General features: G+C 39.0%; 1 protein-coding gene across 1 annotated transcript in view; it reads left to right on the top strand.

The window, feature by feature from the left end:
- Nucleotides 1–26,323, top strand: part of EHD4 (EH domain containing 4) — a 31,353-nt gene extending 5,030 nt beyond the window's left edge. The window contains exons 2-6 of the mRNA XM_064658124.1: nt 3,018–3,194; nt 7,509–7,606; nt 14,595–15,007; nt 18,788–18,952; nt 21,742–26,323. Of these exons, the coding sequence (XP_064514194.1) occupies nt 3,018–3,194; nt 7,509–7,606; nt 14,595–15,007; nt 18,788–18,952; nt 21,742–22,278 (1,390 nt within the window). The 3' untranslated portion in view covers nt 22,279–26,323. The remainder of the gene's footprint in view (nt 1–3,017; nt 3,195–7,508; nt 7,607–14,594; nt 15,008–18,787; nt 18,953–21,741) is intronic.
- The last annotated feature ends 454 nt before the right edge of the window (nt 26,324–26,777 follow it).

Raw genomic sequence — 26,777 nt, 5'->3', positions numbered from 1 at the left:
CTTGCTGGTGAGGTGGGGTGAGAAGCAGAAAAGGCCTTGATTCTGTGTAAGTGCTGCTCAGCAGTAATGAAGACATCTGTGTATTATCAAGAGTTTTCAGCACAAATTCAAAGCACAGCCACATACTAGTACTGTCTCAGCCAAAACCATCACACTTTGTACAGCCAGTGCTCAAGAATGGGTTTATTTTTGTCTGTACTGATTATCGATGTGCAATTGTGAGCCAGTCTTAATGGAAGATACCTGGCTTGCAGAGTGATTCCTGTCTCTGTTGAATAGCTGTACCAGGCTCAGCATTGTGACTGCTGGGTGGGGCTTGGTATCTGGGAGATCTTGCCTTCCTAAATTGTTATCCAGGAAGCTGGGTTTTTAAAGCTGCATTTGTGTCATTAACTTGGAAGCACCACTGCAGTTCAGTAGCACTTTATTCTTGTTTAGTCATTTCAGTAAGCAGCTAATCTGAATTTGCACTATTGAGTTCCAAGCTGCTAATAAAGATGTTGGAAATCCCGAAAGGTGCTCCGCACTTTTAAATGTTTAAATTTTGCAAGTGTTACACGTGCAGCAACTTCATGAGCAGGCCATGAAATTACTCTTTTAGGCATATTGAAGACTGCCATCACTGACTGTGGATAACCATGCCTAACAGGTTCATAAGCTTATGATGCATAGCAATTATCCTGTTACCCTGGATGTGTCTTCTCCTGCACTCAGAACCCACCATATAGTTTTCTTTGACCTGGAATCTGGGACTTAACTCATGTGTGTTTGATTCAGTACGATGTTCTTTACCGCGGCTGTGGGAGCTTCTTGTTGTGTGTGTTGTCTGTCACCTTATGAGTTGCTGCCTCTGTTAGCAGAAGTCTGGGAATGACAATTTGTATCAAGAGAAGAATTTATTTACCAGTCTCATAGAGATCCTTTCTCTTTTAAAAGAAGGACAATGAGGAAGAGGAGAATTAAGAGACTTTGAAATAGAACATTTTATCATGGCAAGTTAAAAATCTTATTTTAGAAGATGAAAGTATAATTGATCTTTCAAAATCAAAGTTGTGGATAACTCCTGTCTGGAAAATTATACTGGCTAACTATGAGTTAGCCTTGGCGTCCTGTTTTGGAGAACTCTAGTCTGCAATTATGCTCTGTGAAGAGGCAGGAACACACTTTTGTGTTTCAGGTGTTCCCCTGTTTGCCAGAACACTTGTCCTCAGTTTCCATGCATCAAGGGTTCAATTGCTGAGCTATTAAAGGAGTTTTGTCTTCATTTTGTTACATGATCTACTTGTAAGGTGAGGGATCTGCTGCATTGTACAATCCTGCATATGCAGAGAGCTTTGAGAGTTGGGGTTTTTTGCTTTTGGAGAGGAGTCAGTTTTATTTCCCTGTTGATATGCATTGGGTAAAGTTTATTCTAGAAGTAGAACAAATTGACTTGGGAGTGTTCTGGCATGATTGTTCTTATGGTCCCCCTTTCCCACAAGTTTTAGCACTGGCTTTTTTTTTATTTGTTTGTTTGGAAGCAGAAAGCTGCAGGAAATCTCATGTAAATAAGTGTTCTAAGCTCCCAGATCATAGCTTGAGCTAATTGGAGCCAGTTTGCTAAGGCTAGTGGAAAACAATCTTTGAAATATGTCACATATATTTAGTTCCTTAAGTTCAGCTTCTGTGCACTGATCTATGAAGTTAGTGAATGCTTGGGTATTTTTTTTTAAAGGCAGAAATTGTTCAGCAAGTACCAATACTTCGTAAAATGTTTTTTGCAGCAAAATCAGCCAACAAGTCCTTTCAAATCAACATTGACTTAGGAAATTGTAGCAGAACAGGCATAGTGCTCTTGGATTAAAGGCCAGAACAAACCTTTATTGTAAGAGAAATGTTAATATAGATGCACTGAAACCTAACTAGTGCTGTTGTTGTATGTAGGACCATCACCTGTGCCTAAAGAATTCTCATTTAGATCCCGTTTTGATCATGTAAATAGTTAAATTGTAGTTGATTAAAATGACTTCATGAGATAATTTTAATGCTCCTGTAATGTCACATTACAGCAGACTTGAAAACATTTTGGTCTTAGTCTTGAGCACCAAAGTGGTGCTGATGTGTGTGAGAACAGTAGCACACATGCTTAAAGTTAAGCAGGGATTGTCGGAGTCTGTTTTTGAATAGTGGCAGTTATCAAAGAATGCAGGCTAGAGGGAGGTTTGCTTGATTGGCTTGGGGCTTCTCTTACTTGTCGCTTGCCATCCAGGAAGGGATGCAGACAGGCCTTTTCTGTAAATACATGCTCTGGTTCCATTAAATTTTAATATTTAAATACGCACTTCATTTCAGACTTTGTTGTCCGGAAAGTCAAGACTTGGTCCACTGAGTATGTGCTGTCTGCATCTGTCGGTTGCCTACTCAAAGGGAGGTGCAAGGATGGTTTCCAGTGGTATACACTGCCTGACTTGATGCCTTTTGGAAGTACTTTACTGTTAGACCTCAAGTTCTGCAGTTCTGACTGAGTTAAAATTAGTAAAATCATACCGAGTTCATTAAAGGGTTAGATCTGTCAGCCAACTGAATCTGCTCACATGCAGTTTCAAACCACTCCTGTTTAGTACAGCAGCACTTGTATAGGCTTGAAAAAACTCAGAAAAGCAACCATGTCTTGTAGTGTAACCTACAGCACTGAGATCATTGTTAGAAGCATCCACCGGAATGGTTCAGGTCCCGCATTTGAGGGAATACTTTCCACACTGTTTTTGTAAAGGGATTTACTTTATCCCTTTACTAAGTTGTAGTGAAAAATGAATTCAGTTCTCTTCCTCCCCTCCTCACCAGGTTACAGAAATAATGAAGAGCAGGAAAATATAATCTATTCTTACAGAGTATGTATATCCTAGGGAATTATCAATCAAATTTTCAAGCAAAAAAAAATGTATTTGCTCTTATAGTTCCCAGTCATTCAGTCTGTATTAATATCTCTGTATAAATATAATTCTGTATAAATATGTTTATGTATTCTGCATCTCTAGATATCTGCTTGAACAAGACTTTCCAGGCATGCGGATTGGTCCAGAACCTACCACAGATTCTTTTATTGCTGTGATGTATGGAGATACAGAAGGAAACGTTCCTGGAAATGCCCTAGTTGTTGATCCTAAGAAGCCATTCCGCAAACTCAGCCGCTTTGGAAATGCTTTCCTAAACAGGTGGGATCTGCTTGCTTGCTGTCTTCTGATGTTTATGTTTAAATTTCTGTATGTTCTGTTTGAACAGCATAGAATAAATATTTAAATACAAGCAAGAGCAGTGGCAGTTAAAGTGAATAAAAAAAAAAAAAACGGCAGTACTAGGTAGGGTGGGTGCTGTTAGGATAGAGAGATTCAGTTTTCTGAACAGGAAATCCTTGTTAAAACCAGTTCACAGAAAAAGACTGAAATGCTCCACTGGTGACTTGTTTGTAAGGCATTACACCAACTGGAACTCAAGACATAAATTCTTCTGCTCAATAAAACTGGTAAGTTAGTACTATTAATAAAAACTCCCATCCAAAAAAAGGGGGAAAAAATTTTCCTTTTGATGCTGTCCTGTTCCTTTCCATTGATCTCACTGGATGTCTTGGTATAGCTCTTTAAAATTGTGAATTTCTGGGATATGTAAAACTGCCTGCAAGAATGGAGAAGATTTGAATGTGCCTTCTGGAGAAAATATGTACTGAAGCTCTTAATTGTTTATTTTTGACTAGCTGGTTTTCACAGACCATAGTTTCATAGAGCACAGAGATAGCGTTAGCTTCTGGATGGCTACTGTGTATTTCTAAAAAGGGAAGAGTTGTTCAGGGGCTGTGAGTATTGCCATAGTAAACTTAAGTAGCGTGCTAAATATTTCCAGTTAAAGTTATTAATAACTTTGTTCACATTGTCTGAGCAATCACCTTGTTTTCTTCCTGTATTTGACGGTAGCTTGACATGGAGGCTTCACTTCGCAAGCTCATTAATCTAAATTGGTTCTTTTTAACAATAAACTTTCCTGTTTGGCTGATAAACACTGGCATATGTGTTAAAAGTTCATCATGTACAGTTTTATCTTTTGCTGTGCTTATTCAACAAAGAAAGTTTATAGCTGCTTATATTTGGCTTGGCTATCACTTTGCTGAGATAAGAATATGCGCTGTGGGAAGCTGCAGCCAAGTCCCATTTTAAATAATAATTTTTAGATTATTTTCTAAGTTCTGTCCTCCAGATCACTGTTGTGTTTCTCCCTTTTGCCACCATTATGCTCTTTCTATCAAAAGTTAATTACTCTAAATTGTATTTTGCACAGTATTCAAATATTTGCACAGAACATATGATAATGGTATGTATTTGTTTGAATGAATGGTACAGACATAACTTTTTGCCTAAATCATCTCTCTAACTAGTTGTATCAGGTCCTGAATATTATGCAAGCAAGATTATTTGCTACCTAAAAAGATGTACATTCAAAGTAACTGACTAAATTATTTGTGACTGCAATATTGTTATATTGAGGTGCTGTGAGCAGCCTTATCTTCCCCAACAGTCACATTTGCTCCTTAGTTTTGCAGTGAAGATCTAGATGCTAGCATCATCTCAGTCTGCCTCTCTGATCACATTGCTGATTTTCAAAATTTGCAGACTCCTTTCACTTTATGACTTCCCCTAGTTGAAAATGTCTTAGGCTTCAGTATCTTTGAGTAACTTCCCCTGGATCTTACCTGCAGTCATGCTACATATTTTACTTTGCCTTCTCTCATTTGCCATGCTGACAGTACTTTAAACTCAGTATCACATTTTTCACTCCTGCCTTAATAGACATTCCTCTACTTCCTCCTCCCTGCTCCCACTTTATGTTTAAATGATTTCCCAATCCTAGTGTTTTGCCTTATGGAAGAACTTAAGGCTGTGGACACTTAGACTATGAAGTTAAGTGCCCTTTTCATCCAAATGTTATAATCCAAATGACAGGAAACAGGGACTGAGGTAATGGAGAAACTAAAACAAAACAAGAACACAATAGTACAATCAAGGCTTGTACTTAGTAATTAGCTACATTAATTTATTGATGTTACCTTGCTAGTTTTTTCCATGACGGCTTCTTATTTCCCCCTGTATCTCACTGCTTGGGAGAGATGTTCCTTTGAGACTCCTGAGTGTAGAAACTAGTCTCTTATTTCTCCTGCATTCTTTTAAGAAAAGTTGGGAAGGGAAGGGGGACAGGACCTAGTATGCCCTTGGATGCAGATGAGGAAAGAATATTGCTTTATACCCTATGTAAATAAATCAGTGCTGCTGAGAAGAAATGCATGGCGCGGCTCTCTTATGATGTGTCATAAGCCATTACAGTCATCTCATTCACACAACTGTTTTTGTAACACTTTTCTTTGGTGAAAGTCTGTTTATCATTCAGGTGGATAGTGTGTAGTTTTGCTTTTTATGGGGCAGCACTTGTGTGACCTGCATGAAGTGGGCTTTTAAGAAAATGTTGAAAGGAGATATTCAAATACAACTAGCATTACAGTTTTAAGTTGTCTGAAATGTTAGTTTGAGGTAAGATTTTTAACTCATCTGTCATCTTGAGCTTATCTGGGTATATTCGAAAAGTTACAGCCACTTAATTTTGAGTTTATTCTTCTATTTCGTATGTGTTTCCCATGTACTTTTCTCATCCTATTACCACTAATGACTGCTGCAAAGACAGCAGCGCCTACATTTCTGAGGCCTGTAGTTTTCTGTTTTCTGATGAAGATACTGCTGTATTGTTCAGCTAACATAACAGGGCCTGTCTTCTCATATGATGTGTCTAGAAGCATCTCGGTGATACTGAACAAGTGCTGGGCTGTCTAAGATTGAATGAAAGTGATAAGAAAAAACATACATGAAAATTCACTCTGAAAAGTTCAAAATTTATGAAAGCTACTTTATGCTGTACATACTAGTGATGTATGCTTTTTGTAATGGTTTACATGATGAAATGTATTTCCTTTGTTGCTCTTTCAAAAGCATCTCTTAAGCTAGTAGAAAATTACCTTAGTGAAAAAATTTTCTTCAGATGTGTGGTATTTTCTACACTAGTGTCCCACTAAAAACACAAACAACCCCCCCCCAACCAACAAACAAAACCCAAGAAGGGTGCTGCTGTTTACATACTGTAAGGTTTTATCAGGCCCAGATGGCTGCTGTTTCCTTATCCCCTCTTGGATTTCAGGGAAAGGCATAGCTGATGCTGCAGTGTCTGTTGTACCCAGAAAGGGACGCTGTGTGCTTTTGTTACAGGCTCGTTACTACAAGGTCCACTAAAAAACAAGATGAAGTGAGGTGTAAGGACTTTTTTTCCCAATTTCCTTTGAATCGTTTGTATCGTATAAAGTAGCACCCGGATTTTGATATAGCTTACATTCTATATCTGATATTTGCCTGCCTGAACTCTTCCTAACTCGGATTATCTTTGGTCTCAGACTTCTTGTCTGACCTTGGCACAATTATGACTCGCTATCTGTGATAAGCTGTTTTTGAGGCAGCACACCTTCTGAAGCCATGGGTTGACACAGGGCAGGCATCCTTACAGCCTGAGCCTGCAGCTTAACCCCGTGCTGGGCAGCCTCAAAGGAGGAGAGTAGGTTAGCACTGTGTGCTTGTTAGTAGTCTTCAGCTGCCCCGATAAGAAGATTAAACTCTAATGCAAATCTCTTAAAGGCAGTTTATGATGAAGGGTGGTGAAGTTCTTCAGTCATGAACTATCCTAGAAGCATGAGAGTAGCTTAGATGTAACACACCAAGTGTTCTGCAGGGCTCTGAGTCCTTGTGAATTATTTATTTTTCGATAATACCACCACTGAATTTGTCTCCTGTTGCAGAGGCAGGAGGTTATTGTTTAGAGCATGCTGTGTGTAATTTGAACTCTTGGTTCAAGCAGTGTGAAAGTTTTGGCTTGGTTTGTGGGAGAAATACAGTTTTTTCCACAAGCCCCAGCTGAGGAGAGCAGCAGGTTATGGAGTGGGGACTGCTCAAATACTTCTGAATCAGGTGAGAGGGAGATATGCCAGGGACTGGAACATAAACATATCAACAGTATGGCTTTCTTCCTGCTATCCTTTTCTTTTCAGTGTCTTTGAGTTTGGGCATAAGTTGAAGTATATGAACAGTTTTCTTTTGTGTATGCTAATTTTGGTCCTAGCAAAAATGGTGGTTTGATGGAGTCTTTTTAATGTTGCATTTAAGGCCCATGTTATCAGCTCTTGCAAAATATGGAGTTTTATCAGCACTTACACATGCAGTTTTCAAAGGTTTTCCTGTGTTTTCTTTTTTAAGAAGCTCTCTTTATATTTTTTCTTAAACATGTATAGTTACCAAATAATATAAGAGTTCATCAGGGCTTCAGAAACTTTTTAAAATCTCACTTGAGTCTTTCTAAAATCAGATACATAATGGGGAGTTCTCAAGCAACAATCTGTATAAGAGCTAGAGCTATTGTTAATGTTTTTTTTTCTTCCTTCTTTCCTGCAGGTTCATGTGTTCTCAGTTACCTAACCAGGTACTGAAGAGCATCAGTATCATCGACAGCCCTGGCATTCTCTCTGGAGAGAAGCAGCGCATCAGTAGAGGTGAGTTGCAGGACTTGACAATATCCAATCTCACTAACTTTTTTTTGCTCTGTTGAACAAGTTAGCATTGTAATCTGTTGGGAGTGGTTTTAGTAGTACTGACTGGTGGTGTGTCCCAAAGTTTCATACTGTAAGCCCTGTTAAACCCATGTTTTAAGGCTGGATGTAGGATTTGGAATTTTGTCTCTTGAAGACTGGTGGGGGTTGGGATTTCTGTCATCTGCTGCTGTTGCTGCAGTGGCTACAATTACACAGTCTGTTGTCTAATTAGTGCTTTGACACTCCTGAGAAAAAGCCTTATTTTCATGATTTTAATTGCTTTTGACAATGTTAAGATAAATAGACTCTTATATACGCTACTGAAGTTCAGGAATGAAGATATGTTTCATAATAGCTATAGGTTGGTCATGTCTAAAAAATGAGGGGGTTGGACCATAAATAAGGTGGTTTTGTAGCGGGCAAAGCTGCTAGTGTTGCTTCTTAAGGTTGCTCAGTCATGCCATAGTATAATTTCCAGTCAAAAGACTTCCTGGGGGAAGAGGGAATGAGAATATTTTTAATAATATGAAAATTCTGCAAAGAACTGTATGCTGTTTAACAAGCTGTTTAAGAAATTAGCCTGTCTTTGAGAAACTATTTAAACAAAAGCAGCATAATGTAAACAACTTTCTTCCTTGCTTTCTTCAGCTGCATTTAAGTGCGTGTCAGTTTTCTGCGGAGTTGTAAATGGTAGTGATCCAGGGTGTGGCTTGTGCCCTCTGTTCTCAGACTTTTGTTTAAGGAATGGAAACTTGTGTTTCATGTCTGTGTGAGAGGAAATAAACAGCTCTTTAGTATATCACGCTTGGGATTTTTTGAGGAAATTCTGGTGTCAGCACAATGTATGGCAGCTGTGCAACAATAGTCTTGTCTTTACATTACACTGACAGAATGAGGGACTAACTTCTTAGGACTGTAATCTAAATTATACTTGCTTAGTAATCTGGTCTACTAGATGTTTCTGGATTCTTTGTTCAGTGAAAATTTGTCCTCTATTACTCATACAGTCAGGTAAAGCATTTATCATGAGGAGAGCACTGTGCTTTCCTTTTCAATCTGTTGGTGGACTAGGAGAGGTGAACGGTGTGAGTGCTCTGTGTCTGTGCAAGCAAAGGCTTGAATGTTGTGAAACCAGAAATAAAACAAATACTGCGTGTTGGACTCTTATTTCTAGACAGAAATAGGGTGTATAACTAATGATCTTTAATCCTGAAAAAATGTTATCATAAATGTGTAGGTCTCAGTTTACAGAGTCTGATAAAATCAAAGATGGTCTTAAATCTCCAACTTCTACTTCATTGTGGATTCCAGCTCCCTGTTACCTCCTCAAATAAAAACTAGGTGCATCTTACTCCCTCTCTGCTTGTTAAATTGAGAAAACTATGCTTGGCAACATTCAAGTCTCTGTTACCACTTTCATAACATTATGGAAGTGAATATGAAATAAGCAAAAAACTAGAGTATCATATTCATATGACACTGAAAAGATGAGCAGTTGTGTAATTCAACACCATTAGGGATTCCTTTGGAAGTCTCAGACTTCCATGTAGAAGACAGTTGTGTCACACCAGGTTATGTTTAACTCAGAGTCCTGTGTTGCCTAAAGGACTGTGGCTCTTCACTGCCATCTAGAATTGCTCTTGTAACTTGACAAAGCATATGACTCTTTTTCTCTTATTGTTCAGAAGCTCTGTTTCATGATGGTATGTACCTTATCAATTGTTAGGGCCTAGGTGGCCTGCCCTTTGATATGGTAGACTTTCACCTAAGTTGACATAGCTCAGTGATGACCTCAAACTCTTAACTGTTTTGAAGGCTTTAACTTGATTAGATTGCATTTCATGAATTTTTTAACGTGTTAAAGATTGTCTTGAATGTATCACTTGTCATAATTCTTTTATCACAAACGTGATTCTCCTGTGTGCTGTTAGGTTTAATCAGTGCAGTTGAACCATATAGGAGGTTTTGGGAGTTGGCTTTAGAGTATTGTTCTCTCTGCGCCCCAGACTTTAAGAGTGGGCTAAAGGTTTCATTTATTTAGGCATCAGCATACATAAGTTACCTACAGGGGACTATGGACTTATTGCATGCACCTGTTCCATGCTATCATGATTAGGCAATACCAGGCTCATCTTTGGCTGAAATATTGCATAGTCAGATACATTTCCTGAATATGATTCTTGGGCTGCTTATGCTGTTTCCATATTAGGTGGGTTTTGGGGTACAAACTTGATTTGTCCTGTGATGCTGCACACAGCAAGGCTTGTGTGACCTGTTTCCAGAAGGAGTCAGTCTGACTTAAACATATTTATGCTGTAAGTCTACGTTAGCATGTTTTGAACTTTGAGTTGCTTTAATTACTTTTTAAATCACTGTGTGCATATATAAGCAGGATGCTACAAGATCTTTTCTACTGTCCCTAAATGCATCTCTGTCAGTGAAGGTTCTTCTTTCTAGAAATTTAGTTTGTGTCTAACGTTGGTGAGCAGCACCTTTTCTTATAGGTGATGTTTTAAAGTCATTGATGGAAGAATAAGGTTGCAGGGCCTCAGTGTAAAACCTTAACTCTTTGTTGTTGGTGGGTTTTTTCCCATCTTCTCACGAGCAACTGTTTAATTGTTTCCCTATGAATTAATGTAATACCTGCATAATGATTAAATTTGACAGGTATCACTAGGAGCAAGGTGAAGCCTTCTGAGACCAAGGAGAGAATCAAATGTTAACTTTGTTTTAAAATGCAGGAAAACGATAAAGGGACTTGGTAAAAATACAGGACATGCACCATTTCCCAGCATGGCTCTATTTTTAACTCTGGAAAGCATCCAGGCCGTGGATGAAGGAGCTGATTGCTTGAAGGGTCAAAAATATACAGAGTGCAACATTCAAAGATGTCTCATGACACACCTTTCCTGCTTCTGTTGTCGGCAGGAGGATATGCCAGAAGCTTCCTGCCTGTCACTTCAGGGGCTGTACAAGTGGCTGGAGGGGAATATTCAGACGTGCCAGAATTGTCCTGTGTTCAGACAATGCCTTTCCCTGTGCTGTTTCTGCAGCATCACTGGTGATGTTCACAACATCTATGTCAGACAGAAACGTGCATATGGTCTGCAAGATTTGGAAGGAACATTGAGTGTCTGGCAGGATGTAGGAAGGAACCACTTTTAGCAAGGCAAGGGGGGTTTGGTTCATGATTGAGTGGCAAGAAAGCAAGTCTTTCAAGAAGTATGAGGAAAGAGCTCAGGGGAAAATGGATATTGGTTAGTGTGCATTTCTAAAACTGGAGTTACTTAAATACAGATAATTTTCACAGTTCAATCTGCTTGTGAAAATGTACTTATGGATTAAGTAAGGTGATATATATAGTTGCAGCATTGTGTCAGGCTTTCCCTTGCCGTGAGACACTACATGCTCCTTGTTAGTCCGCCAACAGGAGAGCAGTAAGTGTGTTATCCAGGAGTGCTGGATTAAGACAAGCTTTCATTAAACTGGAAATTTCCACTCCAAATAGCAGAAGGGTACATCTTCTCATGTGTGACTGAGCTCTCTTTGAAAGACTGGGAAATTAGATTCTCATCTGTGGCATTAGAAGAACAGCAGATTGGGTAGGGGAGAAAGGCTGCACTTGTTCTTGTCCAAGTTGTGTGTTGTAGCCTTGGTTGTGTGGTGCTAAGACAGCAGTGGCAGGTGGGATTGCTCTTGCACTCTGCCCACGCCTGATTGATCTGGTAGGTGGGTGATGTTCTCTGAGCCTGGAGGCTCCTCATTGCAGCACTTACCTGACAGATGCCTCTCTGCTGCTGTACCAATGGTGCCAGCCCCAGGGGTGGAAGAACAGGACACTCCGCCTGCCTGTCTGTGCTAAAAGAGGATGGGTGGAGTCCATCAAGCCTCCCAAATCGTTTTCTGAATTGCAATAGCTTTGGAAGATGATATTAGGGCATTTTTTAAATCTGTATCACTAACTGGCACAGAAAATTGACCCATTCCCATACTGCACAACTGCAAGCTATATCTTTGAGTATGGCTAGTGGGTGTTGTGCACAGGGCACACTTTGCCCTGTACTGATGACATGTAGCTCATGATCATTCATCGGTGTTTCCAGAGCTGATAACCACATGCAGTTTCTCTCTGAGTTTTTCATCTCTTCCATGTAGTTTCAGTTTGTTCTCTTCTGTGGTCTCTGCTCAGCCCATTACTGATGCCCAACAGTTATGCCTCTGTCTGAAACACCAGCTCGCTCCCTCCTGCAGTTTGGGATGAGTTCAAGAGCTCCACAGTGCTGCTGGTGGATCACTGCTTTCCTCTATCCCTTAGCTGGGTACAGGGGTGACTTGCCACTTTCTAATATGCATTTACAAGTAGATATTGAACCTGGTGACATAAAGGTTCTCAGTCTGGATGGAATTGTTGACATCAGTCATTGGGAACAATCCTTTGAAGAAATATCAACAGTTAGAGCAAAAAGAGGCCGAAAATATCAGCACCAAAACTTTTTTGCTCAAGTTTTCCAATCTGATCAGTGTTGACCTAGTACTGCTCAACTTTGAAAGCCACAATCCACACAAATGTATGAAAATACTTCACCATATAGTACTTCTCTGTAGTTCAGATATACTCTAATGTAAAACTACTGAATCCATAGATAAATTCACTTCTAATGACAAATTTTCATTAAAATTAGCAGATTTTTCAGATTTTTTGAGGTCTTTCTTAGCCTCAAAAGACTTTTCTTTCTCAAAGCAAATGCTTCATTAATATTTAATCCACATTTAAAGTAAATTAGTTCATTTATACACTTGTTGCCTGTACAGTTGTTTTTTTAGTTCACAGACCATCAAATGGGTGGTGAGAACCTAAGTAACTGGGCTTTTAAGTCACCTTCTCACATACCCATTTGTGTAAAACTTCATAGAATTTAACTTGCTTCAATTTGCAATTTTGTTTAATTTCAGCCGTATTTCGTTTCATGTGAGTGAAGCATAACAGACCATTGCGTAGCTCAGCATTACTGCACTGTTGCAGTTATGCTGTGACATGCAAGTGACATAGAGGATCTCACTTCTGTCTTTATTTCCTGCTAAATTTTTATAAATTACTCATACTTGTTTTGAATGGATGCATAGTATAAAGGGAGGAGAGTTCTCTTCCAAAGATGTTTTGTGCAGCTTTCCTCCTTGCCCCCTCAACTTTCAGCTTGCGTTCAGCCCTTCAGGAACTGGTCGCAGGAAAAAACTTAGGAAAGCCCCAGAGCAGCACTATCAGCTATTTAACGTAGCCCCCTCCTTTCAGTGTGATGTGTCTGTCTGTTTTTTAGTGGAGTTTTATGATTTTTTTTTATTTTTTTTGGGGGGGTGGGGAGGGGGCAGGGCAGAAAATACGGGTAATTAGGGATATTTTCTTACTATTAACTAGAATTTCTGGATTTAATTTCATATGCTGTTTGTAATTTTTAAATGAAAGGTTTAAGGCTGAGTTATTTCCTGAGTTGCTAAACATGCACAAGTATGCTCCATGACAAATGGGGAGGTAATTTTTTCCTACTACATTCATGTATGTCTGCTTTTCTTGATGTTGGTCCTAGTCAGGTTCTACTGGAAAGCAAAAAAAAAAAACACCAAACAAGCAGCTGATTTGCTTTTGACTTCCCTATTGAAGACCAACAGCTTGAGGATATAATAAATAATGACTCTTAAGAAAAGCTAAGCGACTTTACGATGTTTCCTCCTACACCATTTATTTTCACTGTTTGAAAGATGCTAGGAAGAATGAAGAGTGGTGAAGGGTCTTTTGCTTGTATCTGGACCAGATTTATGAAGAGTCAGATATGAGTAGTCTAATTAGGCTTTCTTTACTGGGATTGGAAGTTTAAAGGTTTATCTTGCACATTTGAGAAATTACCAAAGACACCCTGGTAACTGACCTTTCTTTGCTATTGGCATTTAAATATATACTGCTGGGAGCAAAACTGTTGATTCTGTTTGGATTACTTTACACCAGTCATTGAATTTTGACTGCTCCCTCTTTTGGATCTGATTTGTTTCTGAGAGGAAGAGAAGGGGAGGGATGTCAGCTCCCAGCTCATACTTTGCTGTTCCTTACTCATACAGGCTGAGTCACATCCATGCTAAGCCCAGTGCCACATCACCGGTGGTGACTGCAGATTAGATGTGTCACTTTTGAATAAGGAGTTCCTGGATACTGTTTGTTGTGTGAATTAGGTACCAGCTGCACTTATAAAAGCATTTAGACAGGTACTGTGAATAGGCTTTCCTTTAGAACATGATAAAGCTTGTTTTAGATGATCAGAGAGGTCATTGCTCATGTTCTATAATCTGTCATGTCCTCAAGGGCCATCAGCAGTGCAATCACGTTGCATGTAAATTGTATTTTTGAGTCTGCTGTGGCAGAAATAGCAGCAAGTGATGTAATACGAGGAGAGATGAGTTTGGACATGCTTTTAAAATCCTAATATTTCTGGTTGCTGACTTGCATTGGAGTGCTGCATCTGCACCATTTTTTCCTTCTTAGTTCTGATAAGAAGTGCTACCAAAGTGGCCAACATTAGTAGTGATGAAGAGAGACTGTGATAAGAGGCTCACAGTCCTGTGTAGCTTGGGTGCTCTGCTGGAACCAGAACTCCTGGGGGAAGGCAAAGGTGGGTGTGAGACAATAGCTCCCAGCAGCACAAAAGATAGTGACATAAGAGATGGGTGGCAAGGTCAAAAGAAGGGCAGTGATAAAAACAAAAGCTGGTAGTAGTAAGAACTGGTCTAAGGAAATGCAGGATACAGTTGTCCTGATCTCATTGTCTGCAGATACTGTCCTTCTGGTGGTCCATCTCCTCTTTTACCCTGGGTAGAGGCTATGATCACCTTGTTCTCTATCCCCAGCCCTACCTTCTCTTGCTTTTCTGAATGGTAGGACTGTAATAATGTTTTCTTCCTTCAGGCTATGACTTCTGCCAAGTCCTCCAATGGTTTGCTGAGAGGGTCGACCGCATCATCCTGCTTTTTGATGCCCATAAACTGGATATATCTGATGAGTTCTCAGAGGCTATTAAATCATTCCGGGGGCAGGATGACAAGATTCGAGTGGTGCTTAATAAGGCTGACCAAGTGGACACACAGCAGCTGATGAGGGTCTACGGTGCACTCATGTGGTCTTTGGGAAAGGTGATAGACACGCCAGAGGTCCTGCGGGTCTACATTGGCTCCTTCTGGGCCCACCCTCTCCGAAACACAGAGAATCGAAGACTCTTTGAAGCTGAGGCACAGGATCTTTTCAAGGATATCCAGAGTCTCCCACAGAAGGCTGCTGTGAGGAAACTCAATGATCTCATTAAAAGGGCAAGACTTGCAAAGGTAAGAAAAGAAAAGAAAATTAAATTAATTGAATGAGCAATCTCTACTGCTCTTTGATTGTGTCCTTTCTCAGCCTTCCTAATCTTTCTCTAGTAACTATGTGTTTTTAGCAAATGGATTGAATTGTCACTTTTTCAAGAAAGAGGTAGCCACTGAGAATATAGAATCAAGTAGGAGGAAACAGAGACTTGTACTGGGATACCTCCCTACTTTGGAGAAGGAATTTGATGCTTTTTAGGCCATTAAAGGTATTGTTTGCTTGGTAGGGGAGTAGATTTTTTTTTTTTTTTACACTGTGCAGCATGTTGATCTTAATGTTACTTTTTGGACATAAACCACTTTAGTTTTTTGACAAAGTAGAGAACTCTAAAAAAAAAAAGGGGAGGAGGTGGTAAAAAACCACAACCAAAACTATTCACATTCAACAAGCCATATGCTTTTTTGTATATTAATACCTTAATGCATACTGTCAGTCAGCTGCTGTAGAAAAACACTTTGACTAATCCATTTATGTTATACACTGGAACAAAAGACTGATTAAAAGTCTCACTTTTGGTGAAGCACAGATGCTGACGGAGGTGTGCTTCTGTGTTGTTAGATTGAAACTTTTGAGCCTTTCAGATTATATCTTCCTTCCCGCTTGGGAAGATATTGAGTGATACAGATTTTGTGTCACTGTATGCAGAAAAGCCAGTCTCTCATTATCCAGGAACATGAGTTATATACCTCAGTGTAGGCAGCCCCTGTCACTGTTCCCCTTGGTTTTGGCCCTGGAGGAATACACGCACTGTCTGCAACTTACAGTCACTAACTAGTGTGCGTGAGCAGGCTGTGTGTGACAACACTGTGACTCTCTACAGCTGACTGTTGACAACTTGTTTAATTTTTTTGATAGCTCTCTAGTTGTCTTTGAATGAGTGGATGTCACTTAAGTTTTGTGAATTGCCACCAAGTTTTAATTACCTATATGTAAAACCTTCAGGTTATATTTTACACTAGCCTTCAGACTCCCTGCCTAGCAATGCTAGCTTCGTCTGTCCTTTCTTCTCACAGCGTGACTTAGAATGAGCTTTGGTTGCAGCCTATTTCTCTGATTCTGCAGTGAGTTTTTGTAATACTGTAGCTGCTGTTAGGATAATAGTTAAAAGAACTGCCAAGCTGTTTGTTGTTTTGAAAAGCTCAAAAAACAAAATTTGTCATTTGGAAAAATGGAAACAAAGGAAAACTAACTTCAGAAATACTTAGGGAGAAAGCTGTTGGTAGCAAACAGGAATTCCAATTTTCTGTGCAGTTATCAAACAGAATGTGAGTTTGAGTTAATGCAGTTGTCTTAGAACATATTTCCATGTGGACTTCTAAGCAAAAACAAAGAGGGCTTGCAATTACATTGATATATAAATAATTGTTTTGTGATATGCACCATTTCCTACGTTGGCTTATTTAACTTTCTGAATATGATGATGCACTTTTTTTTTTCTTTTTGTGGCTTGTGCTATAGGGGCGTCTAGTAGAAGATGCTTCTTTGAAAATTCCGTTTAAAATCACAATGACGTTGTCTTAAAAGTTGCTCTGATCTCAGTTTGTTTTGTGCCTGTTGTTGGCAGCTTTTTATTTTAAATTGTTACAATTGTTTTGGCATTGAAAGAGCATCAACTGAATAATTTTTAGTGTTTCTATGAAACGTAAAATAAAAATGGATAAACATGAATACAATGCTCATAGGGAAATGCTAATTAGACAGCTGCAGAAGGGGAATAAACTGTTTATCTGCAGGAAAGCAGCAATGTAATCCTTCCAGTGATGTGTTTTTGTCTTTGAAACCGAACTCAAAGTACAGACACTCAGAAATCTTTTTTTACAGCATTGCATGGATGGCTTTTTTTGCCCTATTTCTGTGCTACCCTGTTCTTAATCTCTTCTAAAACTTGTACAGTGACTAGAAACAAAAGCAAACTCTTAATGTGCTGTCAAATTTGAACATTAGGCTTTTTGCCTTTTTTTTTTCCTTTTTTAAGTCTTGTGACTCACTATTCCATTTTGAAGATGGGAACTGTTCTTATCTACAAGAAACACATGTGCATACTGGCAGACCTTGGGCCACTTAGCATACACATGTGAAACTGTTAGTGCTTGTGAATTATAAACATACTTTTCTGGTTTTGGTAGAAGCATTATTTTAGACATAAGGTCCATAAAATTACTTACAATTATTTATAAACTTAGAAATGTCCTTATTGAATCCATTCTGTCATTATGGAGAAATAATTATATCTATCCTCTTAGAAAATTTCACGATTTTATGCTTATTTTGGGTGTGCAAATAGAAACTGCTTACATAATTTTTATTGAAAACCAAAGATTTTTTTCCCCCAGTTTCCTCCTAAATAAATAAGGAAATGAATGGGAGAGAATTGCCATGTGCAGATTGTGTAAGGTTTATATAGAATACTACAATACACATTCTGTCATGGTTTGGTAGGTATTAAGTATTATACTTCCACCACATCTAAGCAGTCACTTGTTTTACTGATGCTTTTTAAGGGTAGTTTGTCTTCCCCGTCTTCAAAATGTCAACTTTTTATTGCTCACCAGTGTGCTGGACATTTTTCTTTTTAACGTTTTTCTTCTGTGCATGTGAAAATTCTAAGTAACTTCTTTTTGTGAACAGCTGCATCCTTTTTAAATGAAGAAGGACATGAGTTCTGTAAAGGCATCCTGTTGTGGAGGTCATTTGTCTTTAGTGGTCCTGGCCAGGTCAGAGGTTAGGAAAGGAGTTTGATAATATCAAGCTGTGATAGTCATGCTTTGCTTCTAAAAGAAGTCTGCTCTTGTGCCTTCACTCTTATGTGCAAAACAAGTATAACTGACCACACAACGAGCTGGATAAGTGAACTCACCTCAGTTAAGAAGTGCAACCACTCTTTCTCTTCTGGACCTGATCACTCACTGTGTGGCCAAGTAGATCCTTTTGGTGGTAAAAAGTTGTGGGAGAATGGGAAGGGAGATGGGATGAATAGTTAACGATAAAGGTAGGAGGGTGCATGGGCAGGACGGATATTTGGATGGCAATGTTGGATTGTCTTGATCATGGCAGATGGGAAGCTCTAAGAGCTCTGCCAGTATCAATGTGTTTAAAGACTTGTTATCCTAAATTAATGTATTTCCTTATATCCTGAAAAGGCTCTACTTTTTTTCCTAAGGCTTTGCAAGGCAGCCATTGCGTGCTGTTCCTATCGTATACTGACTGGTCTGTCATCTACATAGGTGGCTGCCTGTGTATAGACTACAGGTACTCACTTTTCTGTGAGTAAGTAGGTAGGATTGTAATGCCACTTCAAACAGATAGCCCTGCCATTTAGCATACTTGGATTACTTTTGGAATTATCCCATTGATTCCCACAACAGGTAGGGAGACAAATGAGTTACAAATCTCTACCATTGAGACAGATGGACCAATATGGCTGGAGCTCCATGTATAGTGTCAGGTGTTTGGGGCCTTGCTTTTTCTCTCTCTGTTGTACCATGGTTCTTAAAACTGCAACTGTGCATCTGTATTTCTTTTAAATGGGTTTCCTTTCTCTTTGACCCTCCAAGGAATGCTGAAAGCAGCTAAAGCTAGTTCATGTAAACACAAAGTTCCAGAAACAGTATGTGATAATTTCTTCTCCTTGAGCTGATTTAGGGAAACATATTTCTGTTTCTTTTTGTGACCTGAGTGAACAACAGTAATGTGAAGTGTAGGTAAACAGTTGGCTTGATTTTAGCTTTGCTTCTTCTTAGGTTCATGCTTATATCATCAGCTATCTGAAAAAAGAGATGCCCTCTGTATTTGGAAAAGAGAACAAGAAGAAGGAACTGATCAACAGATTGCCAGAGATCTACATCCAGCTGCAAAGGGAATACCATATCTCAGCAGGGGACTTCCCTGAAGTCAAGAAAATGCAGGTAAGATGATAGTATTATTTCAGTGGAATTGTACTCTAACTTTCTAACAGGATTGCCAAGTTGGAAAAAGGTAGGACAGAGTATCTCAGCGTTATAGCTCAGGGTCTTCAGCAGTAGAGCAGTTGAAGTGGGACATGTGTATGTTATGGGATTAGAGTGACTTGGAAGCAGTGCAGAATCCAAAAAAAAAGATCAATAACTTGCTTAGTGTGCATTCACTGATAAAGGACTACAGAAATTGTCATAAGGAATCTGACCTTCTGTCCTTTTAGTCAGCGTTTAGTCCCTTATGTCAGATAGTACTAAAGGTCTTGTGCAAATAAAATGGCGGTGAACACTTGCAGGTTAAGCTCGTTCTTGTTTTGCATCCTAAATGTGGTTATGTATATAATTTTTGTAATCCTATCACATATGTATCCTTAGTCACAAGTTCATTTTCCCCTACTCTGTTCCTGCTCTTACTGGCACTGTTTGCCAGTAAGTAATAAAGGCAATGTGTTACTAGAAAAGTCCAACTTAAAATGTGTCACTTTTGAAAATGGTCTTTCACTTGTTTCCTGTCCTGTTAAGCTTGTATTCTACAAAGGAGGGAGATAGAAGTTCTTGGTTTATACTTGCTGTTAATTTTAAATACCTTTTATCTCTTCCTCTTTTGAGCTTTCTGCAGGCTTATAGCCAGCTTTCTGTCACTTTCTTGCCTTTTTCTGTCCTCTGATTTGAGATGAGCTGTTTAGAGAGTATCCTGGGAAGAACAGCTAATGTGTTAACAATGCTTTCCAATTTATTCCTCAAGCCTCAGTTTGCAATTTTTGGATCTCAGATCATAGACTTCTTAAATGGCTTTTGAATTGGAAGATAATTCAACTTGGAAGCAGAAGAACAAGACATCAGGAGCCTGTAGTTTGGTCTGACCATGGAGCAGTCATGAGTGTGTTGAATGTTTTCCAGAGTGATGCTGCGTATCATTCTGATAGTATATGTGGTAGATATATATAGGGGCCTCTGGTGGTCTAGTGGTTAGAGTGCCTGACTCTCACCACTGCGACCCGGGTTCGATTCCCGGCCCCCTGGGCAGGTGGAGCTCGTCAGCCTTGGTAGGCAATCCACCTAAGAGAAGGTCACTCTAAACAAACCTACATCCTGGGGACCTCACTGCCACTGTCCAAGCTTTGCTCGACCCCGGCAGATGAACCTCAGGACTAAAGGGTGGGCTCAGTTCAGCGCACGCTGTGTCTCACCTAAAAAATCCACTGCGCAGGCTGGAAGGGTTAATGACCTTTCCCAAAATCTTCGCTCGCGAAGACTGGCCATTATGTGGTAGACTTCATAGCTAATCATCAAGAATGATGATTGACTGATTACCTTGTCTATAGCAATGCCCAGGTTTCTTTCATGAACTAAACTATTTAACTTGGGAATCAACTATTGCCATGAAATACTAAATTATAGATGATGCGCAAGATGTATTTTAGCTAGGTTTTCACAGGCAAGGTTGTTGCAAGGGTTTCTTGAACTAGACTTCAAAAGGGGATTCTCTGGGAAAAGTTGACTGTCTTCCCTTGCTGCTTTTCTTTGTGATGCAAAATAGGAGAATGAGAAGTTAGTACATTGAGACAAAATTTGAATGAAACTCTTTCAAACTCAGAAGTTGTGTTGCTTAAGCCTCAGCAGCAGATGGCAGCAAATATATGCAGGAGAGATCAGTCACTTCTGTAATAAGCAAAATTGTGAGAAAACAAAATTGTGCCAAAACAAACAGAAGTTTGACCTTTGCTTCCTAAGATTTATTGCACAACACAAATTTATACTGATCAGTATAGATCAGGCGACTGTGTATGTCACCTGAACAGAGTGATAGTTGTTGGTTGACAGTTTTCAACCTGTGCTTCAGGTTTGTTGGGTTCATGTCATTATCATTTTGATATGTGTGAGAGCAGCTCCCTGAGATGATAGATGTGATTTGTTAAAGCAGTGTAACACCATTTTAAGGAAGGGTGTGGGCTGGTGGTGCTGTTTGGGTCTTTTCTAACAGTTTCCACTGTAACTTTCTCTTCCTGGCAAGCATTTTCAATGTAGAAATAGTTTAACAATTGCCTAAAACATTTTTAATTTCCCAACACTCCAGTGTAAAACATGCTTGGGCTTATGTTGGAATAGTACATATCACCTAGTTAAACATCTCACTGCAGTTAGTAGTTTATGTAAAAGATGAAACTCCACAAACTCTGCAGGGACCGTATGACTTCATGAGTTCTGGCAGCACTACTATAACAACAGTGCTGCTGTTAGCCCAACTCAGTTTTTCCATATTGGTAAAGGACACTTCTTCCTGACCTAACTACAAACAAGAAGTTTAATCACAAAATCAGATCAATCCTGCAAACTTTTGCTTTTATTTTTAACTTTAAACACTTGCATAAGTGCTGACAGGACTGAGGATTTACTTGCATGTTTTCTTTGATGTTTGGAATAAAATCACCAAGTGGAAAGTTGCTGGGTAATATTCATCAACTGCTGTGGTTTTTTTGCATTGTCATTTTGAAAATTGTATTGTAAATGTAATTTAATAGACAAACTCACACACTGTTGCAAAATTGTCTTAGTGTGTTCGATTAGTCTATTGGATGTATGGTACACATGGGTCAGTTTTGTTTCTCCTTCAAGAGAAGTTTCAGTTATGGAAACACTTCAAAAGATTAAAGAATGGGCTTCAAATTAAAATAATCTGTTAACTTTTCAATGTACTGGAAATGTTTCTAACTGCTGTCACTGAAATCTGTCATTCATAGGAGCTGTTGGAGAACTGTGACTTCACTAAATTTCATTCTTTGAAACCAAAGCTAATCGAAGCTGTAGATAACATGCTGGCCAACAAAATTGCCTCCCTGATGAACCTAATCAGACAGGAGGAGAGCAATATGCCCACAGAGATGGTACATGGTGGAGCATTTGATGGCACCATGGCAGGACCTTTTGGCCACGGATATGGAGAAGGTGCTAAGGAAGGAGCTGATGAAGACGAATGGGTTGTTGCCAAAGATAAACCTGCTTACGATGAGATTTTCTACACTCTGTCACCAATCAATGGCAAAATATCTGGGATTAGTGCGAAGAAGGAGATGGTGACTTCCAAACTACCCAATAGTGTCTTGGGGAAGATCTGGAAACTTGCAGACTGCGATGGCGATGGGATGTTGGATGATGAAGAGTTTGCATTAGCAAAACATCTCATCAAGATTAAACTGGATGGGTATGAATTGCCTGGCACGCTACCTTCCCACCTGGTGCCACCATCTCACAGGAAGCCTTTCCAGACAGCAGAATGAACAACACAAGGAGAAGAATGTGGGTTTTGAAAATATCTCAACAAATGTGTGAAAACCACCAAAATTTGAAATTAGACTTAGATCCTTAAATCTCACAGCACATTTCATGCAAGCTACTGAAATTAGAAGCATGGTAGCAAGGAAACTTTCGTGTAGCTGTCCCTGCTGATCTTCACTCAGACATGCTTATCACAAGTGCCTTATATAGCTCTATCATATGGTGAAAATGTTTTTGTAGTCTTGTGTCCGTGTCTTGCTGCTTTTATAATCATAAAGCAGAAAAGACCATGTATAAAAATTGCTGACCTTCACCAGTCCTAAATACTTATCAACCATAAGTTTCTCCAAACTATTCTAAATAGTGCAAGGAAGCTCAAAATGTTAAATTCACCTGCCTATGCAAGGAACATTTATATGCTAAAAATGTACTTTAGACATCAATTGGGTGTCAGCATCTCTACGATCTAAGGAAAGGCTGATATAAAAGGAAATTTTATTTTTTTTCTTTTTATTGTATTATAGGGTCTAGAGAAAGAAGAGTGATGGGGAGAGTCTTTTAAGTGCTCAGAATATGAGCAGACTTGTTTTAAAACTTTACTGACTCCAGCTAGAACTGCAGTGTACTAAAATTATTCTTTCAATCTGTCAGTGTGTCTTTTTGTCTGAAGAACAGCTTCTTCAGTTTTACACAGCACTATATATTCGGTATTATCAGTATAAGAACTGAATCTTATTTGTTCCTGGGGCTGAGAATTTTCTTTGAGGTTTCAGTTTAACTGCTCTGCAGACAATAAATTCCTGAATGGTTCAAAGTGAAAGTAGGATGTTTTTGTATAAGCTAAAAAAAAAAAATCATGTTTGCATTGAAATCAAGTCTCACTTTTGGATTGCTTAAGGTCAGCCCCTTCAAAGCACATCAAATTATCTTGGGAAATTTTCAGAGGTATTTAATTTCTATTTACAGGTAATTATACAGTTATTTCTGTATTTTTCAATATATGATATATTTAAGAAAGTTTTTAACAATTTCTTTTGCCAATATGTAGCTGACAACCACAAAAAAGAGATTTCATTCCTGTGCTGGCAAATTTGAAGGATGAGGAGGCTAACAGGAATCATTACATTGACTGTAATAAATGATAGACTAATCCCTCCAGATATTATTCGTTTATTCAAAACAATCCATGAAAGGAATAGATGCTTAATAAACAATAATTTTCTAACAACGCAGTCAAAGTTGGACATATCATCTGCTTAAAACTGATTTTTATCAGTACTTTAAAAGAATGCAAATTTTTGGCCCTGTGAACTTGAGTCTTTCAGGGAGGGCCAGTTCTTTTCAAAAATCAAACTTGGCAGTCAGTTCTGCTCCAGGAGAAGGAATTGACTTGTATTCCATTTGTAGTATGAAATACCCTATACATCAAAGGTACTGTACTTTTCATTGAGTCTCAGTAGTAAGTGGCAGCAATAGTGCCTTCTGAGACAGAGCAATGTAAAAAGCATACTTGCAGTAGGGGTGGGGAGGGAAGTAGTTTGAATGTTGTCTCCCAGTTAAGGTTTTAGTCACACTTCTGTGTTCAGATTTGTAGGTGATCTAAGAGAAGCCTCAGCTTCATTTTTCAAATCATATATTTGTAGGTTGTCAGTCAGGTTTATTATAACTTCAGATATTTCTGGACCTCTTATCCTTCTGCATCTGTTCTGTTCCGATGTGAAATGAATTTTGCCAGGGCTCTACCATGGGAAAACAATGAAGCTATTTTAAGGAATGGCAGAAGAACACCTTTACCTTGCCAGGCTTCTGGGCCTATATCAAGGATGTCCTGGCATAGTTCTTGAGGACTTGATTTTTTTTTTTTATTCTTTTGTGGTTTTCCTATCATTCAAGCATACCAGCTTTATTTCTCTTAGATCTAAATTAGGAGCCAAATTAACCTTAGTGCCTCTCTGTGCACTTTAGCAGAGCTGTAAAACATGACCCTGAGTCTGCCTGTCTGACTGTACATCTTCAGAGTAACTGTTTTCTATGTAATTTATTTTTGACTGAACAAAAAGTAGTCTATAGATATTGCAGGTGTTAAGAAAAAAAAAGTGGAAGTAGTAATGTATGCATGTTTGTGGGTAGCGTCTGCAGTCGGTAACAAGTGTATACACTGTTCACCAGCTTAGTACTGTTGACTAGCTTAATAAGGAGACCACCAGGAGAAAGAATGCAGGCTTATGTATGTGACTACTGTAGTGTAGGCAAAGCTGAGAGGGTCTGGGAAGTTGCTGATCTTGTGACTGCCTTACCTTGGTTTGCAGCAGCACAGGGTTACAGGGATGAACCCATGTTTGAGTTCCCACCATGTGTAGCTTCCAGGAGTGATGCTCCAAACACATTGGAGCTATGTGATCCTATGCCGGTAGAAATACCCTCCTTCAGTGAGAAGAGCAGAATAGTTTCAGTGGTTTTATTTTTCTAGTTTTATTGGTAGTAAAATGGAGAACACAGCCTTTTCCTCAGTCTCCGTGACAGTATGCTAACTTGGTCTTGAGGCAGACAAATTGAAGTACATCATTTGGTAAGTTAAAATATTTTGCCTAGATGAGGTTGTAATATTTTGCTTTGTTTTCCTGTAGAATTTGGAAGGGGAAAGTATGAAGAATGTATAGGAGTAGAGGTGGATTTTCTCTGGCTGTCTGGAGGAATAGAAGTGTTTCACAGTCGTCATGCAGAGCTATGCGAATGTATTTCTAGGTATATGGTGTAGTGAACTAGCATTGTACTTAGTTGATAGGAATAAAGTACATTTCATGTGAACTTTAAACAGCACTTTCTTGTACAACTAAACTCATATAATAGGTTGCTGTTGCTCAGGGGAAGGGATCTCTTTTCTCACTACCTCCTTGCAAATCTATGGGCCTACCCCATTTGCCTTGCTGGCTGTCTGGCTTTTTGGATTCTCCAAGCCCATTCAGTTAGCTAAACCAGCCACACACAGCTGTTTGGATAACGTTCTGTGGAGTTAGTGAATCTGTGTTGGAAGCATGAGAAGTGAGCAGAATTGCCTTCTCTCATGACGTTATGCTCTAAGTAGTTAGTGGTAACAGAAGTACAAGGTAATCTGTGGTGTTTAGTTTGTTACTAATATTTGCTGAAGAGAGATGAGGATGTTGGATTTGTTGGCCATTTTATGCTTAGGATTTTAGTTTTCTGCAAGATCATTCAAAACTGTCAGTAGTTCGTCCTGTGAAATCATTGCCCACTGATGTAGTCTACTGCCATAAGCCAAAGTAGAAACTGCTGCTTTTACCTCTTCTTCCAACTATTCCACAACACAGTTATAGTTTTCAATGTTCAATAGTTTCAGCAGTTCTGTTCCCAGGAAAACTAGGAGTTTTTTGTTGTAGATTGAAACAGAAAATGTGGGACTACCGCTCATAACGACAGTATAGGACACCAAGAGACTTTTAAAGCTGTGACAGCTTGAAATTGGTGAGTTTACAAAGATTTCTAAGTCAGGGTGAGGTCCCAGTTGTTAGTTGGGGATGGTGTGGATTTGTGTGGAACCTGATCTCAAAGCAGCAGAATTTTGGTCCCTGGCTTTCAGCATTGTTCATCACCAGCACTTGAAATTCACCCTCTTCTTTTTGTCACTTCCCTCCCTTCACAATGTGCACTCATTTTGGTGGCTCTTTAAGTTGTTGGACCTCAAACAGAGTTTGAAGTGTATGGTTTGATGGGTATGTGTAACTTAGCACTGAGAGAATGAACATGAACTTCATTTTCTATTTCACATGCTCACCTTTTCTAATATTGTTGTTAAATACTGCTTTCACTTCAAAGGCACTGTAATTTTTGAGGAAAGGCTTGGTCTGTGCAGTGTGCTTCGGTTTGTCCAGCTAGGCAAACAAAGTTGTAAGTTCATTATTATTGCACTTTTATTACACAATAAATTCTTTTGCAGATACTGTAATATATTTTAATATGCTTTGTAATCAGTTTTAGAAAGTGGTGATAAAAATTGCTGCTTTAATAAACTAATATTGAACTACTGGATATTTTCTTTTGTATGCTTCTTTCTGGAAATAATCTTTTGGTCACTTGAATTTTGTGATCCTGCTACTTAAGGCTTGTAGACATAGTAGCTATTTGTGCCAAAAAATCCAAGGACGTCTTCCACATCATGCTACCTACTACTTAAGAATAACCAGTTATATCAGTAGAACATTCACTGTTATGTTGTGATTAAATGAATTCCTCCCACCCCTCTTCTTCTCCCATGTCCATATAGTTTAATTGAGTCATCTCCAAGGATAAACCTGTGCCATCAGGATGCTACAGTTTAACTATTGCTCCTACTGCTGTCAAATTTCAGTTGCTGCAGAGTTCATATGTAGCACTGTTGGCAAGCTAGGCTGTTAGGCTCTTGATGGTCATGCCATATGTCACATGAAAGCAAGTGTTTCACATGCAAACAACACGTTGTGGGTTCCTGGAAGGCTACATAGCT

Source organism: Pseudopipra pipra, chromosome 6 (genome assembly GCF_036250125.1).
Source record: "Pseudopipra pipra isolate bDixPip1 chromosome 6, bDixPip1.hap1, whole genome shotgun sequence".
Taxonomy (NCBI): domain Eukaryota; kingdom Metazoa; phylum Chordata; class Aves; order Passeriformes; family Pipridae; genus Pseudopipra; species Pseudopipra pipra.
This window is presented reverse-complemented; position numbering and strand designations above follow the sequence as displayed.